Raw genomic sequence first — 17,656 nt, 5'->3', positions numbered from 1 at the left:
TTGTTTCTTCGTTTTATGTATTGTTTTTTTTCTTTGATTTTTTTGTTACTGCAATTTTGTTATTGTTTTGCGTTTTTGATTTCCACCGCAGGTAAAAATACTCAGAACTATTTTGACGTCTCGCATTTGAAATTCTATTCAATTTGCATTTGGCGCCACTTTGAATACAATTTTGATTGCATAACTATCGACGGAACTCATATTTAAATTTCAATGGATTCCGTAGTGAACTTTGTATGATCCAATATTTGGCTTTGCAGAGTTGAGGAAGGTCTGCGACTATAGAATGTAGGAATAGCTAATAATTTTCACAAAGAGAAAGGTCAACAAATCATATAGTATATATATATAACAATGCGGTTATAGAGTACCGTTAAATCATATTTGAAATGTGTGGTTTTATGTAGGAATAAAATATGTTACGTAAGCGAGCATAGTGGCAAATACTTTAAATAAATAGCCGAAAACCTAGGAAAACTTCAAAACTGTCAAAATGAAGCAAAGGCTTCACTAACTTTCCTTTATGAAGTCACGAATCAGTGGGCCCTTGGTCAAACGTGTTCGATAAAATTGACCACAAATTTTTTTATCTTTTATCACTCTTAGATTATTCGAAATCCGTAGTAGATAATGCTGAGGAAGCTGAAAGAAAGCACAAATAAGGTAATAGATTGCTCAGAACCAAAAGTATCCAACTTAAGGGAAATCAGTTTAAGGAATTAAGCATGAATTAAACAAAATAGAGATTTTACTCAAAGATAAAGAAAGCAATTTTGCTATGACACTCAGAAACTTCTTGTTATTTTGCTTAAACTTAATCATCCTAACCACTTTCTATTAGCCAACTTCCACCACACATATCATCTGTCAGCAGCCCCACTATTTCATACGATTGTACACCGTATACAGAGAATAAGCCATCTTGCATGTACCCAGGAAAGAATTCAACTGTATACCGATGACGCCACCTGCCAAAGGAACAATCTCCTTCAATGATAGCTTCACGAAAATGCGTTGATTCTGGTGGAACTCGCGCGACTGCCCACGCCAGCTGCACTTGAAGATAGCCGACGGCAGCTGCTGGAACTCATAAATCAACTTGCTGCCATAGAAGCAGCTCGGCAGCAATTCGATAGTCATACTGACGAAGTAAACCGCATAGTAAATGTAGGCGAACACGTTCTCCACATAGAAAATCAAATAGAACAACACTATGCACATATTCAAGCCGCTGGAAATGAACTGCGCAAGTTGCGGCTGTGAGAGTATGTCCTGCGTCAGTTGAAAAATGCTGCAATGAAAACACCAAGCCCCTCACTAATCTGCAATCGGTCGTATTTTGTGATTTCACCAACTCACCGCACCAATTTCTTATGATCCTCAATGCATTCGATCAGCGCGTGACTATGCTGCTCCTTAAATTTCTTGGCATCCGCACCCACTTTGGCCACGCGCAACGACAGCAGATGCACTTGACCGGCAATAATGCAGAGACTCATCGGTGGATAGATGTCGTTGGCCAGATTCTGCACGATTTGTATAGAAACACCGGCAATCTGATAAATGACCGCAGCGCAGTAGCTGAATGTGTTCGCGTCCCATTGGAATGGCAGTCATGCGGGGTACATTAGACGGCGTTCCTTGCTCAGTAGTGTGGCTGAAATTGCTGCCATATTTGCGCCACCATAGGCGATGGAAAATAATTTCAACACATTCTTTGCGCCAACAACAAGTTCCACTTGAAAGTATGCGTGTTCCTCTACGCCCTCAACACGCTTGTCCAGGTCGGCGAGCAGCGCCAGCACGTTGCGTATTTGCGGTAATTTACGACGCAATAAGTAATGCTTCACGCTGCAGACGAAACAGGTAATGGTAATGAACAGATTTTGGAAGAGATCTGCGGGCGATGGATTGAGGAAGAGACCCACAATCAAATGAATTGGATAGAAAAATGTCACCGAGACGTTTATGAGCAGGTCGTAGAAGCCACAGAAGTATTTACAGCATGCGCTTGAGATGCCGACCGCCTGCCAGCAAAGCCAGAAAGCGCGATACAGCACAACTGAGTCCGCAGGCTGAAAAGTTTCATTTGAACTCTCCATCTCTGAAGTAGGTCTCCAGAAATAACTTACTTAGTTGTAGAATCGTGTGTTAATTATGCGACTTGTGGCAAATGAGTTATTTTTGTGCAAGCTTATATTGGCCAGCAGAAATATACTGGTGTAAAAAATACACTGTGCAACAGGCTTTAAATAACATTATTTGTAGTAGACATCTTTTAAAAAATAATATTATTGAAAAAGAGGCGAAAAAATATAAAAGGTGAAATCCTCCAGAAAGCAACTTACTTCAAAAAATTAAATAACTTTTTTTAATCCATTTTCCAAACCCGGCCTCACATTTATAGTTTTATATTCTACCACAATTTTTTAAAACTCTATTGAAAATTTTCGATTGATTTGGTGTAGAGTGTATGATTGCTAGATACAGGTGTACGAGCAATCAAAGTGGGGGTTGTGTTTACACCGATTTATTTTGTTTATGATATTAAGCAATCAAGACTTACACAACAGAGTGTATAATTAAGTCATTAAACGGACGCCTATGCGTGGGAATAATGAGACAGTAAACAGCTGTCCGAGCCGACTTCAGACATGTGGGGCTAAGGTTTCACCCACTTTAGGGCCAAATGTCTAAGAATGCGCTTCGATATTGTAATGGTTAACTAAATAAATTATTTGCATACGCTCTTCCAAATCACTTGGACAATATCTGATGTAAACATCTGTAATGTAGCCATTCGATCAAGGTCACTTATTTGTATGGTTATTTGTATTATTCAATTAATTTCCCATTAAGGCTTGCACATCCAATACGGTACACTTAATTTTAAGAGACCCTAGCTGTCCAAAAGGTTTACTCTCCTTTACTTCCGAATTTCATAAATAAATTTCGATAAAGTGGATGGCATATTCCGGTAGCTGCTCTGGCACAATGTCCCTGCAACACCTCTACCTTACTAGCTCTAAACGCTAACTCTGCTACTAGCCGCTCTTATATGCTATAGTTCTCTCTTCCTTCTCAAATAGCTGACATTGACATATTCATATACTGGTAATGAAGTATTGTTATTGAAGTGTCGTGATTGGGACTTCCAACGAGAGCAATAATTATGTATTTTAATTACACAAATCCACATAATAATTACAGGGGACACACGCACGACAACTTATCTACGCCGTCCAGTCTTTTCATTTCCACAGAGTTCCTTAAATACCAGAACGCGCCAGAAATGAACTGTCATAGTTTGCAGGTCATCGGTTGAGTTGTTCCGACTTCCGTAATGGACTCAAAAATCGACACGGTGAATATTTTCAAGAGATTGTTCTTTTACTGGCAAATTTTGGGATTAAAAACAAACTTTAATAAGTATTTGATTGGTCTGTATGATATTTTTGTGAACATTTTCGCGACGTTTGCCTTTCCGCTTCACCTGCTTTTGGGAGTGATTTTCGCCAGCGACAAGGAAACCGTTTTCACCAATCTTGCCATCTGTATTTCCACAATTGCCTGTACAGCTAAGCACTTAACGCTTCGTCCGCAACTCAGCCAAATAATCATTGTGAACAAAATTCTACAGAATCTGGATCAGCGGGTGCAAAATGAAGAGGATACGAGTTACTACTTGAAAAATATGCGTGGGAGGTGCACTTTCATGATTAATTTCTTCACTGTCTCATACTTTGCGGTATCAGGTATGGCAGTGCTGGCTGCTCTCTCTACTACCAATATATTATATCCAGGTTATGTGATTGTCGATTGGCACCATTCGACTTGGAAGTATTTGGCTGTATTTATCTTTCAAACATACGGCCTGAATATGCAAATCGTGCAGAACCTCACCAACGATGTTTATGGACCTATGATCCTTTGCATGATTTCGGGCCATATTCATTTGCTCTCCAGACGTATTTCACGTATTGGACACGAGCACGAAACCGAAGGGCATAAAAACTATGAAGAGCTAGTGCTGTGTATAGACGAGTACAAAGTCTTGATGAAGTAAGCGAATTATTTTTACCGAATGACCTGTCTAATCTTATTCATAATATCCGCAGCGCAACGAGACAAGTGGAACGGATAATCTCTCCCAGCTACATGGTACAGTTTACAGCTGTTGGCATTAACGTCGTGATCGGTCTCTTATATTTGCTTTTCTTCGCCGACAATCTCTTTGCTTACTGCTATTATATTTTCCATATTATTTCCATTATGATCGAGATTTTTCCCTGCTGCTACTATGGCAGCATGGTTCAGGCGGAATTCTATGCGCTGTCTTACGCCATATTTCGCAGCAATTGGATATCACAGTCTCGCACTTTTCGTCGCGCGGCTGTTACGTTGACGGAACTTACTCTGAGAGATGTCACGGTATCGGCGGGTGGAATGGTAAGAATTCATTTGGACTCGTTCTTTAAGACCTGCAAAATGGGGTACTCAATATTCACGGTTCTACAAAGTATGAGATAAAGGATTGGATTTGAGACAGATAGACCATCAACCGGGCTTCATGTTTTGTAATTATTTAGTCATCTTCAACACTTCACTAAGACCATCTTCAACATCTTTCTTACAAAATATAGCTTAATTTAAATACAAATGCTTGTAGTGAATTTCATAGAGCTGACACAGAAGGTCAACATGTATGCCGGCGGCATGCTTCGTATTAATCTCGACATATTTTGCCCTGCCTCTAAAATAGTATTAATATGTTTCCAAAAGGTAAATGTTACTGTTTTAAATTAGCCACCTATCCAACTCGCATCGAAACAAACTGATTTCTACAAAACAAAATATAGAACTGAAAATATTTTTGCAGAAATTTACTTCAAAATTTAGCCATGAATTCTTTGGAAAAATCTTATTAAAAAACTAGCATCAAAGCGCTTTAATGGTTATACTACTGTGACCAAAAAATAGTAAGAATTTGCTATTTAAATATTGTGCGAAAACCCATTCATCGAAAAATTTTTTTCTTGGTTAATATAACTCTTAATCAGTGACATCTGTATCAAGTGTCACATCAAAATAGTCATTAGTGTTTATATACGCTTTACTAAAAGCACATTCGGCGATCGTTGACGACGTAGCACGGTCACGACGACCATCAACATCAACTGATGATCAACGCGTCAATAAAGTGAAGGAATTGGTGTTTGAGAGTCGACGATTAGCAGTCAGAAATCTTACTGACATTGTTGGAATATCTGGAGAATCAGTGAAGACCAATTTGAAAGATCATTTAGGGCTGAGAAAAATGATGGCACTATTGGTCTAAAAACAATAAATTTTTTCGAAAACAAGCGTCGCGTTAACATCTGTGAAAAAATTATTTCCGACTACCAGTATGCCATGAAACGTATTATTACTGGCGATGTGTTTTGGATCCGTGTTTATGATCTGAAAATTGACGATTAATCAGCCGAATAACGTGGCAAAGGGGAGCCAAAACCGAAAAAAACGGCAAAGTAAGTCAAAACTCAAGGTTATGTTGACAGTTTTCTTCGTTAATCAAATGTTTCAAGGATTAGGGAAAACGTTGGCGCAAGTGCATTGGGCCAAGAAGGATTACTATGAGGGAACGACATAAATTTTGAAGAATAAATTAAGAATTTAAAGTTATGAGCAAATTCTTATTATTTTTCGCTCCTCTCGCTTGCCTCTTAAGTACATATGCTGTTTCTCCGATTTAGATATAAATTTACCAGCAATACCAACCATGTACCCAAGAGAGACTTCAAATTGTTTTGATGCCAAAGAAATTTAAGTTTGCACTTTCGGAATGATTTAGTCATTAGTTTTTGGTTTTTTTAACTCCAATCACTCAATAAACACTTACTTGCATACGTAAAACATTTGCAATTTCTCCAGCGTGAACATTACCCATACGCCGTGGAGGGTATGCAAATTGAGGTCAGCGTGTGTCTTAAGAAGGAATGCTCATGCAGAAGATGCATTTGCCAATTAGTTAAAATACTTTCTCATCATCTCATCACTCTTTAATGTGAAACTGTTGCGGCACCTTTTCTCCCTTGTCTATATCCGCAGACACTTACAGACACATCCCTTTAAGCACATCTGAGCATGAAGCCGTTGCAAGTATTAGCTAAGTAAGCTTGTGTAAGGTGCGGGCATCCATTTTCATAGCAGTGCTTACCCTCCATGATCTCAATTAATTAAATACATGTTAATGCAAATCTTACACACATTCATGTTGACGCCATTGAGTAAGGAAAAAAATTAAATCGGTGAATGATTTCGTAATGCGAAAAAGATAGAGGGACCAATATGCAACTCGTTCAATGATGTAATAGTTAAGATGACAGAATTAAGATAAGTTAGGGGGATAACAGACGCTTAACCTTGGAATACCACCGGCAAGGCAGGAAGGCATAGAGTTATTATATTGAGGAGCTGCTAATGATGGCTGCTTAAAAGCGAAAAAAATTTATAAATTTTTATATGCGTATTGGCTTGATTCTCGCTCAAAATGATGAAGCGCTACTTTAAGTGCCGATATTAGAATTTATATGCAAAACAGCATCGCGAAGGGAGAAGCGCGGTTGCATATCTGCACTGGCACTTAACGGCAGAAGCGTCTGCATTTGCGCGCAATTGCCTCGAGCGCATGTGCAGATACAAGCGTGTGTGGCTGTATGAAGTCAGAGGCGTGCCAGTAAGAAAATAATTTGAAAATCTTAAAAGGGCTTTTAACAAATATGCATTTTTTTGTTGGATTTTGTCTGAATTAAAAAAAGCGAATTGAGGCAGGTTGCAACGGAACTTCCCAAAGTGCACTTAATGCAATAGGTTTCCATATTATACCTCCCCAGTGCAGAGCCCACAATCCACAACGTCTATGTCCTATATATTCGTATCTTTAACGACGTGTTTCTTATTTTCGTCAAGTATGTGTGAGCTCCACTTCCAAACGCGAAAGCATAATTCTTCACTTTTCTACTTATGCGAGTGTGCAAGTCATTAATAGCTTGGCACGTGTATGTATGTCTCGTTGTTGCTTTCGCTTAGGTTGCTAGCGCTAACCGGAAAAATGCTTATATGTACTTTCTCAAGTATTTAAACGCTGTTGTTGCTGTAGCAGCAGCGTCAAGGTTCGCCTAACACACTGATACTGTGACAGAGAGTTAAAGGCTTTAATGGGTTTAGGCAAGTATTGATCTTAATATTCTTGGAATGCAGTAATTAGGAATGAATGAGTGTGCTTGTTCGATTAGTTATTTCTGATGGTGACTGGTTTTTGGAGAAATTATAGAGCCCAGTAAAATTGTCTTAAGGACAACCTTAGTTATTAAATTGTTTAGAAAAGTGTTCAAAACATGTAAATTCAGAATAATGCAAGGAAAAGATAAAAAAGTTAACATCTCTTCATTATTGAGCAATATTTCAGAAATAGGGAAACAGTGAAGAGGCTTTGAAATGGCGTCAATTTAAATCTTGCGTTATTTTCGAGACACCTTTTATTTTATTCCAATCTTACGTTTGAAGTTCATATAGCTGAAATTCGCTTAATCGAATGTTTTGAATAAAATAATTTAGTTAATCGCACGCCAATATTTTTCTTTTTTCACACTTAAAAGCTCATGTTTATTCAAGGAATGATCAAATATTTTTTTCACAATTTTCAAAATATTTCTAAAATTGTATTTCATTTGTTTCTTCGTATTGTTTATTATTGTCTTTTTCTTTGATTTTTTGTTACTGCAATATTGTTATTGTTTTGCGTTTTTGATTCCCGCCGTAGGTAATACTCGGAACTATTATTTTAGTGTCTCGCATTTGAAATTCTATTCAATTTGCATTTGGCGCCGCTGTGAATGATATTTCGATTGCATAACTATCGACGGAACTCATATTCGAGTTTCAATGGATTCCATAGTAAACTTTATATGATTCAATATTTGGCTGTGCTAACAATTTGAGAAAGGTCAATTTATAACAATGCAGTTATATGGCGCCTTTAAGTCATATTTTGAATATGTAGTTTTGTAAGTGGGAATAGTTTCAAAGAAGAGATTACTCTAAACAAGAAACCGAAAATTAAGGATATTAGAGATAAGATTGTGGTGTGTGCATTGTCAAACTTCCAAGCCGTTGTAGTAATTAAAAAGAAAGTGACTTAAGCCATTTTCCTTTATGAAGTCACGAATCAATGTGCTCGATTAAACTCAGAACTTTTTGTAATTTTGCTTAAACATAATCATCCTAACCACTTCCTATTAGCCAACTACCGCCATACATATCATTTGTCAGCCGCCCCACTATTTCATACGATTGCACACCGTATACAGAGAATAAGCCATCTTGCAAGTGCCCAGGAAAGAATTCAACTGTATACCGATGACGCCACCTGCCAAAGGAACAATCTCCTTCAATGATAGCTGCACGAAAATGCGTTGATTCTGGTGCCCCAGCCAGCTGCACTTGAAGATAGCCGACAGCAGCTGCTGGAACTCATAAATCAACTTGCTGCCATAGAAGCAGCTCGGCAGCAATTCGATAGCCATACTCACGAAATAAACCGCGTAGTAAATGTAGGCGAACAAATTCTCCACATAGAAAATTAAATAGAACAACACTATGCACATATTCAAGCCGCTGGAAATGAACTGCGCAAGTTGCGGTTGTGAGAGTGTGTCCTGCGTCAGTTGAAAAATGCTGCAATGAAAACACCAAGCCCCTCACTAATCTGCAATCGGTCGTATTTTGTGATTTCACCAACTCACCGCACCAATTTCTTATGATCCTCAATGCATTCGATCAGCGCGTGACTATGCTGCTCCTTAGATTTCTTGGCATCCGCACCCACTTTAGCCATGCGCAACGACAGCAGATGCACATAACCGGCAATGATGCAGAGGCTCATCGGTGGATAGATGTCGTTGGCCAGATTCTGCACGATTTGTATAGAAACACCGGCAATCTGATAAATGACCGCAGCGCAGTAGCTGAATGTGTTCGCGTCCTATTGGAATGGCAGCCATGCGGGGTACATTAGACGGCGTTCCTTGCTCAGTAGTGTGGCTGAAATTGCTGCCATATTTGCGCCACCATAGGCGATGGAAAATAATTCCAACACATTCTTTGCGCCAACAACAAGTTCCTCTTGAAAGTATGCGTGTTCCTCTACGCCCTCAACACGCTTGTCCAGGTCGGCGAGCAGCGCCAACACGTTGCGTATTTGCGGTAATTTACGACGCAATAAGTTATGCTTCACGCTGCAGACGAAACAGGTAATGGTAATGGACAGATTTTGGAAGAGATCTGCTGGCGATGGATTGAGGAGGAGACCCACAATCAAATGAATTGGATAGAAAAATATCACCGAGACGTTTATGAGCAGGTCGTAGAAGCCACAGAAGTATTTACAGCTTGCGCTTGAGATGCCGACCGCCTGCCAGCATAGCCAGAAAGCGCGATACAGCACAACTGAGTCCGCAGGCTGAAAAGTTTCATTTGAACTCTCCATCTCTGAAGCAGGTCTCCAGAAATAACTTACTTAGTTGTAGAATCGTGTGTTAATTATGAGACTTGTTGCAAATGAGTTATTTTTGTGCAGGCTTATATTGCCCAGCAGAGGAAGATTAATGTAAGAAATACACTGTACAACAAGTTTCAAAAAAATAATGTCATTCAAAACAGGCGACAAAAAAACTATATTTTTTCTCGTAGAATGAGGAGGAAGCGAACAATATTTTCTGATCCACTTTTTATCATAAGGTTAAATGCTTAAATCAAAATAAGCAAAAACCATAGGATTAATACTCAAGATAAAGCCCGCGCAAGTGGTAATCCATCCTCAGCTTCGCTTGTGGCAGGGGCACGAATTCTGTAGGGTCCAACCTTGCTCAACAATGAATGGTGTAACCGCCATTCCAAGAGGAGATGGGAACTCTATCCGTCCTTTCAGCTACGCCATAATCGACTCTGCCAAACCTAGAGGAAGCATGCATTTTTGGACATTAACTTCGGGGAAGAATTTACAGCCATCCGCTTCATAGTGAAGGGTTTTCCGGGGCTGGGATAACTCCAAAATGCGCTTCGTGCGTGACGAGCTCTTAGACTCCTGAAGACCCACATGTTTGTCAGCGGTAGGGTGGCTGCAATTTCCACGGAGTTTATACTGTTGATATTTGCCAAACAGAACATGGAATTGAGGGCGATGCTGTGGGACATATTCTATGGTGGCTTCACCCCAAACAGTGAAGTCATATTTATGGGTGTAGACCTAAACTCTTACTCAGTCCTCGAGTCTGTAGGTGGTAGGGCTCACCTGTTATTCTTTACCATTCAGTTTGGGATCGGTCACTGCCATATCACGACAACACCACCTTCGGAGAGCTTGCACCCTAACGTTGTCAATCCTGAAGGCAAATGTGAGAAGACAGGTGAAACCACCACAGGCTACGACGTCTACCGGAAGACACCCAGGAGTTCCTGCGTGTAAGAAGAGATGGGGCCTGTGACCTTATCTCATGCATTGGTGTTGCACGGTGCTTTGGTGTGCTGGATCGTTGTTAACAAAATTTCATATAGAAAACCTTTGCGGATACGGTGACTCGACTTCTGGATGGTAGGACACATCTTCCAGGAATCACATGCGGACCAGATGGACATAAGTAACGACGATACATGCAGAAATTGCAGAGAAGTAGGCAAAGCGTTGAAGTAATGTATAACGAATACTTCACCTCAAATTAAACAGAACCTTCATTCATCTGGTCTATGGCGTAACAGCCGTCAGTAAAACCTAACCTAAATTAAGTAATTCAGTTCTCCCAAATTTTCCTTCAAAAATTTTTTATTTACAACAATTGCTTAACAATCCTTTCGATTGATTTGGTGTATAGTGTATGATTGTTAGATACAGGTGCACCAGCAATCAAAGTGGGCGTTGTGTTTACACCGATTTATTTTGTTTATGATATTAAGCAATCAAGACTTACACAACGGAGTATATAATTAAGTCATTAAACGGACGCCTGTGCGTGGGAATATGAGATAGTAAACAGCTGTCCGAGCAGACTTCAGACATGTGGGGCTAAGGTTTCACCCACTTTAGGGCCAAATGTCTAAGAATGCGCTTCGATATTGTAATGGTTAACTAAATAAATTATTTGCATATGCTCTTCAAAATCACTTGAACAATTTCTGATGCAAACATCTGTAATGTAGCCATACGATCAAGGTCACTTATTTGTATGGTTATTTGTATTTTTCAATTAATTTGCCATTAAGGCTTACAGATCCAATACATATAATATGATTTTTCTGCAAAGAGGGTGTAAGTTTCGGTGCACTTAATTTTAAGAGACCACAGCTATCCGAAAGATTTGTTATATTTTATTTGCAAATTTCATAAATAAATCTCGATTAAGTGGACGACATATTCCGGTAGTTGCACTCACAAACTTTCCGTGCAACACCTCTCTACCATCAGCTGACTGTACTTACTGCTCTTACATACTGTAGTTCTCTCTTCCATTATTTATGTTGTACCGGCTTTCACGAACTTCTGGCTCCGGAGAAACGATTCGCTCACATAGGTTTAAAAGAATTTCCGCGTATTAGTACATGCGTTCATGTATGTATGTGTTCATGTGTGTATTGCGAGTAAACGTTCTCTTTTCCGTTCTCGATTAATTTTCTTGAATGGACCGAAAAACTTTTCCACACGTTCGCGTCTGCAGCTCTACGAATTTCATTATAACCTTTGGTCTCTGCTTCATTCAACTTAACGGGGTAGCCCTTTATCGTACGACGAAAGTTTAAATCGTACAACTTTTTATTATCTCTTAACTTTGCAGTTCAAATGTAATCTCGATGTAGTACCCATTTGCCATGCATTCAAAAAACTGTTGAGATGTGAGCAAACATGGGCACAACTAGATGGCTAGATACGATGACACATAAGCTTATAAGCGTTTTTGCTTATAAAGTATGACAGTCGGTGACTATCTTGAATTCCTTCAAGAAAACACTAACAACTTTTATGGCAGTAAAGGGAAAATGCTAGTTTGAATATCAGATATGAATTACTATATATCGCCACGAATATTCGTCCTTTATAAAACCACAAAATTTTTTACAGATTTCTCCAAATTGTCCTCTAACCTCTCTAACTGAAGAGGGTTTTGCATCATAACATTTACAATATATTTCTAGAGACACAATATATTACCAACATCCGATAAATTTCTCAAATGCTAACGCTTTTCCCTCAAACAGCTGGCATTGGCATATTCATATTCTAGTAATGAAGTGTTTTTAAAGTGCCCTCAATGTAATTTAATTACACAAAACCACACAGTAATTACAGGGGACACATGCACAACAACTTATCTACGCCGTCCAGTCTTTTCATTCCCACAGAGTTCCTTAAATACCAGAACGCGCCAGAAATGAACTGTCATAGTTTGCAGGTCATCGGTTGAGTTGTTATAACTTCCGTAATGGACTCAAAAATCGACACGGTGAATATTTTCAAGAGATTGTTCTTTTACTGGAAAATTTTGGGCTTAAAAACCAATTATAATAAGTATTTGATCGGTCTCCATGATATTTTTGTGAACATTTTCGCGACGTTTGCCTTTCCGCTTCACCTGCTTTTGGGCGTGATTTTCGCCAGCGACAAGGAAACCGTTTTCACCAATCTCGCTATCGGTATTTCCTCGATTGCCTGCACAGCCAAGCACTTAACGCTTCGTCCGCAACTCAGCCAGATAATCTTTGTTAACAAAATTCTACAGAATCTGGATCAGCGGGTGCAAAATGAAGAGGATACGAGTTACTACTTGAAAAATATGCGTGGGAGGTGCAGTTTCATGATTAATTTCTTTACTGTCTCCTACTTTTCGGTATCGTGTATGGCAGTGCTGACTGCTCTTTCTACTACCAATATATTATACCCGGCATATGTGATTGTCGATTGGCAAAATTCGATATGGAAGTACTTGGCGGTATTGGTCTTTCAAACATACGGCTTGAAAATGCAAATCGTGCAGAATCTCACCAACGATGTTTATGGACCTATGATCCTTTGCATGCTTTCGGGCCATATTCATTTGCTCTCCAGACGTATTTCACGCATTGGACACGAGCACGAAACCGAAGGGCATAGAAACTATGAAGAGCTAGTGCTCTGTATAGACGAGTATAAAGTATTGATGAAGTAAGCGAATTATTTTTACCAAATGACCTGTCTAATCTTATTCATAATATCCACAGCACAACGAGACAAGTGGAACGGATGATCTCCCCCAGCTACATGGTACAGTTTACAGCTGTTGGCATTAACGTCGTGATCGGTCTCTTATATTTACTTTTCTTCGCCGACAGTCTATTTGCTTACAGCTATTATATTTTCCATATTTTGGCCATTATGATCGAGATTTTTCCCTGCTGCTACTACGGCAGCATGGTTCAGTTGGAATTCTATGCGCTGTCTTACGCCATATTCCGCAGTAATTGGACATCACAGTCTCGCACTTTTCGTCGTGCTGCTGTTACGTTGACGGAACTTACTCTGCGAGATGTCATTGTATCGGCGGGTGGCATGATAACACTTGATTTGGACTCGTTCTTCAAGACCTGCAAAATGGGGTACTCAATATTCACTGTTCTACAAAGTATGAAGTAGGGAATAGGATTTGAGACCGCAAATTTTGTAATTATTTGATTATCCTTAGCACATCAATTTGCACCAATATAGTTTAACTTAAATACTAATGCATTCTTTGACTTTAGAATTTTTACTAAATTGAAAAATTTATAAAAGACAGTCAATAGTTGCACCTACGTAGCTTCGATTTAAGCAATAAAGCTGGTAATAAAAGCATTAGAAATAACTCTTATGATTTTGATTCATGTCAGGAACTTTTCAATACATCTTTCTCAACTTAAATATGAACCCTTTTCATATTATCCCAAATGTGAATATTCCTTGAATTCACAGTGCACTTTTTTCAAGGTTGGCGGTCACATTAGCTAATTGCTTCACGCCCTCCTGCCTTAATTATAGGGTAAACACACATGTTTGCATCGTTTAGGAGTTTCATTTGCTTTAATGACTTTTTGCAAGTATTTAAAGCCAATTCGCAATTACAATTTTGTCTTAAGTTATTTGATCTCCGTCTAGCACTTGTTTCGAAAATGCTGCCGCAAATTAATACGAAGGCGATTTTTGTCCGACTCTTCTTCACTTGGCGTCTACTCGGTATCACTGGTTGGCCGTTTAACAGATATCTGCGCATCGTCTATGACCTTTGGGTGAACCTCGTTGTCACTTTTGGCTTTACGGGCCATGTGATATTGGGATTCTTCTTAAGCACCAATAAGGATGAATTCTTCAACAGCCTGGTCATCAGTGTGGCATGCATTAATAGCGTCATGAAACATTACATTCTACGCTATTTTAAGCAAGAAATATGGGATCTGAATGAAATCATTTCACAGCTCGACGATCGCGTCCGCATCAAGGAAGATTACGATTACTACAAGCGTTATATAGAGCGACCCTGCAAATTTATGATGCGTTTCTTCTTTAGCTCCTACTCTGCGGTTAGCTTAACAGCTTTAATGAATGGCTTAGCCACCGGAGATCTGCTCTATCCTGGCTATTTGCCACTACCATGGCGCACGTCGGGTTCAGCATATGCAGCTTGTGTCATCTACCAGTTCTATGGCGTCTCCATGGAAATTGTGAAGAATTTAGGAAACGATTTATATGGACCGCTGATATATTGTTTGCTTTCCGGGCATGTGCATTTATTGGCAAATCGGGTTTCACGCGTTGCTCACAATAATCCGGAGAATGTGGAGAACAACTATAGAGAATTATGCGAGTGCATTGAAGATCACAAAATGTTGATGAAGTAGGTTGTTAGAGTTAACTGTCTTTAAAAGTCGGTGTAAAATGTTTTGTGTTCCATAATTCACAGCATCAAAACCAAAGTGGAGCGCATCAACTCGGGCGTTTGTATGGTACAATTTTTTGGCGTTGGCGTCAGCCTCTGCATTGGTCTCATTTATTTGCTGTTCTTCGCCGATAACTTGTTCGCCTACATTTACTACTCGGTTCATTCAATGGCCATCATGACCGAGCTATTCCCGTGTTGCTACTTCGGCAACATGTTGGAGTGTGAATATTACGATTTATCTTATGCAATTTTCAGGAGCAACTGGACGACGCAGCCACGTGCATTCAGACGCAATGTAGTGAATTTCACAGAGCTGACACTGAAGGAGGTCAACATGTATGCCGGCGGCATGTTTCGTATAAATCTCGACACATTCTTCGCTACATGCAAGATGGGATACTCTTTCTTCACCGTTGTACAGAGCATGAAGTGAAAGAAATCGGAAAGTGGATTAAAACTTATGAACGCCAAGTCTTTTCTTGTAGTTTTTTGTGCTGAAAACAATAAAATTGAGCAACTTTTCTGTTAGTCTTTGATTTGTTGGAGCAACCAAAAGCACTGGCTCTAGTATAGTATATTTTCAAAAAATTCATAAACAAGTCTTACTGCGTTAAATTAGCCATTGATCCAACTAAACTCGCACTGGTCCAGTTTGCTATCTATTATGATTCCCATTATTAGAAGATATGCTAAAAATGCGTGTACTATGAAAATGCTATGAAAACTGTTACACTCTTTTAGTAACCAACGTTTGAGTTATCAAGACAAGTCGATTTCCACAAAACAAAATACAAAACTGAAAATATGTTTGCTTCTCTACTGCTCTTTAAGGTGCTCTATAAATATTAAACTTGTAATGCTGATTTAAAGAGTGCGGCCTCGACATCGCCTCTACTTCATATTCATTAAGACCGTATACAACGAGTAAGCCATTTTGCAAGTGGCCACAAACGAAGTCAAATGTATGCTGATCATTCCTCCAGCAGTCGGTGTGAGATGTTTCTTCGAGAGCTCCGTAAATATTCGAAGGTTTTGCTGAAAGCTTTTACGCTGCGCAATCCAATTGCATTTGAAAATCGCATAAGGTAAGTCCTGAAACTCTTCCTGCATTTTGCTGCCATAATAACAGGCCGGAAGTAGCTCCATAGCCATTGAGATGAAATATACCATATAGTAAATGTAGGAAAACAGATTGTCAACGAATAGGAGCATGAACACAACGGTGAGGCAAATATTCAAGCCAACCGAGGAGAACTGAACCAACTGAGTATACCAGAAAACATCTTGCAGTAAGTTAAATATTCTAAAACAAACAAAGAGGCTTCAAATTTCGAAATATTCAAATTTGATCAAACCAAACTCACTTCAACAGCTTCTTGTGATCCTCGATGCATTCGTTCAAATCGCGCTCATGCTCGACAAGTGTCTTCGACACATCATAGCCGACCTTTGACACACGCATGGCCAACAAACGCACGTGACCCGCCATCACACACAAACTGACCGGGGCGAATGTGTCGTGTGCCAAGTTTTGTGTGATCTGCAGCGAGACACCGACAATCTGATATAGTACGGAAGCGTAATAAGTATACCTGTTTGCCGACCAATCGAACGGGAACCATGCGGGGTACATTAGCTCTCGCTCCTTTTTCGTCATCACATCTATGGCGGACGCCACTGCATCGGCAGCATAGGAGACGCAAAATATCAACATGATTCTTCGCACGCCATTTCTTATACTTGCGTTGAAGTAGTTGCGCTCGTCTGGCGCCACAACACGCTCATCTAGTTCCTTTAGTAGACGCTGAATTTCGCGAATTTTCGGCAGCTTGTAACGAAAGAGAAAATGCTTTGTGCTGCAGGCAACATCCGTTATATTTATGGCCAAGTTCTTGAACACATCCGCTAGCGTAGGCACAAGAAACAAACCGATTGTCAGATGTATTGGGTAGAATATGGTAACGAATATATTCACGCCAATATCGTAGAGCGTTATGTACCATGTTTTGGAGTTGACGGCAATGCCCATCAACCTCCAGCACAGCCAGAAAATGTCGAAACACGCCACACTGTCCGCCGATGCATTAACGTCAGATGTAAAAATAAGAAGCCGTTTACGCATTTCTTTGCAAAACAAGCTTCTTCCTTTAAGTTTATCTGCTAGAAAGTTGGTCGTTGTCTGCTATATTAGTTGAGACACTTTCTGCATTATATACGATTTTCTCACGGTTAAAGTACAAATTGCTTAACTACTATGTGAACCGATGCAGTTCTCTGCAAATGCAAAAAATTTGGAATTCCGCTTTATTGAATTTTAATTGCTGTTTACTTTGGCTACTAGTAAATTGATTTAAAATTATAGGCTGCGTTTATGAGGATTATGGAGAAAGCAATCACTCAAAAAAGTATACGCTAATGTAGCATCATATTATAAAAAGAACTTCCAAAGTGGGTGATCGTGAACGCCATTAAAGGTGCCTACATCGGGAATTTCAAGGAAGTAAAATATAAAAAAATACTTAAATTCATAGAAAGTTCCATTGCCTTTCCCACGAAATGGTGCTACTTAACAATGCATAAAGATAGATATGTCCTTTTCAGACGACAGAGAGGGTCCATGCAGTAGTAGCATATATTTAAGTTTTAAATTACTGTCTACT

At 39.4% G+C, this 17,656-nt stretch overlaps 3 protein-coding genes and 2 pseudogenes across 3 annotated transcripts; 2 read left to right on the top strand and 3 right to left on the bottom strand.

Moving 5' to 3' along the window:
• Positions 1–791: 791 nt before the first annotated feature.
• LOC126752274 (odorant receptor 33b-like) lies at positions 792–2,102 on the bottom strand (annotated as a pseudogene).
• A 1,241-nt stretch (positions 2,103–3,343) lies between these two features.
• LOC126752812 (odorant receptor 33a-like) lies at positions 3,344–13,925 on the top strand. The gene is made up of 6 exons (XM_050463800.1): positions 3,344–4,062; positions 4,128–4,509; positions 5,592–5,598; positions 6,697–6,704; positions 12,618–13,249; positions 13,306–13,925. The coding sequence occupies exons 1-6, from the start codon at positions 3,344–3,346 to the stop codon at positions 13,715–13,717; spliced, it is 2,160 nt and encodes a 719-aa protein (XP_050319757.1). The 3' UTR covers positions 13,718–13,925.
• Positions 8,309–9,547, bottom strand: LOC126752275 (odorant receptor 33b-like; annotated as a pseudogene).
• Positions 13,926–14,209: 284 nt separating the features above from the next.
• Positions 14,210–15,517, top strand: LOC126752231 (odorant receptor 33b-like). Its single transcript, XM_050462887.1, has 2 exons — positions 14,210–14,951; positions 15,018–15,517. Exons 1-2 carry the CDS (start codon positions 14,230–14,232, stop codon positions 15,427–15,429), a joined length of 1,134 nt encoding a protein of 377 aa, XP_050318844.1. The 5' UTR covers positions 14,210–14,229; the 3' UTR covers positions 15,430–15,517.
• A 312-nt stretch (positions 15,518–15,829) lies between these two features.
• On the bottom strand, positions 15,830–17,118 carry LOC126752230 (odorant receptor 33b-like). Its single transcript, XM_050462886.1, has 2 exons — positions 16,361–17,118; positions 15,830–16,299 (listed from the first exon to the last, which is right to left on the bottom strand). The coding sequence occupies exons 1-2, from the start codon at positions 17,116–17,118 to the stop codon at positions 15,888–15,890; spliced, it is 1,170 nt and encodes a 389-aa protein (XP_050318843.1). The 3' UTR covers positions 15,830–15,887.
• Positions 17,119–17,656: the final 538 nt, after the last annotated feature.

The sequence above is a fragment of the Bactrocera neohumeralis genome, chromosome 3, assembly GCF_024586455.1.
Source record: "Bactrocera neohumeralis isolate Rockhampton chromosome 3, APGP_CSIRO_Bneo_wtdbg2-racon-allhic-juicebox.fasta_v2, whole genome shotgun sequence".
NCBI lineage: Eukaryota > Metazoa > Arthropoda > Insecta > Diptera > Tephritidae > Bactrocera > Bactrocera neohumeralis.
Note: the sequence above shows the minus strand (reverse complement) of the source record. Positions and strands in the feature narration are given on the sequence as shown.

What these genes read in the sequence shown, in the direction of transcription:
- LOC126752812 (XM_050463800.1), top strand. Translation starts at nt 3,344, where the DNA reads ATGGACTCAAAAATCGACACGGTGAATATTTTCAAGAGATTGTTCTTT. An exon ending in GAGTACAAAGTCTTGATGAA is followed by an intron (nt 4,063 to 4,127) that starts GTAAGCGAATTA and finishes CAGCGCAACGAG; the next exon opens with ACAAGTGGAACGGATAATCT. An exon ending in GAGTATAAAGTATTGATGAA is followed by an intron (nt 13,250 to 13,305) that starts GTAAGCGAATTA and finishes TAATATCCACAG; the next exon opens with CACAACGAGACAAGTGGAAC.
- LOC126752231 (XM_050462887.1), top strand. Translation starts at nt 14,230, where the DNA reads ATGCTGCCGCAAATTAATACGAAGGCGATTTTTGTCCGACTCTTCTTC. An exon ending in GATCACAAAATGTTGATGAA is followed by an intron (nt 14,952 to 15,017) that starts GTAGGTTGTTAG and finishes CATAATTCACAG; the next exon opens with CATCAAAACCAAAGTGGAGC.
- LOC126752230 (XM_050462886.1), bottom strand. Translation starts at nt 17,118, where the DNA reads ATGCGTAAACGGCTTCTTATTTTTACATCTGACGTTAATGCATCGGCG. An exon ending in GATCACAAGAAGCTGTTGAA is followed by an intron (nt 16,300 to 16,360) that starts GTGAGTTTGGTT and finishes TGTTTGTTTTAG; the next exon opens with AATATTTAACTTACTGCAAG.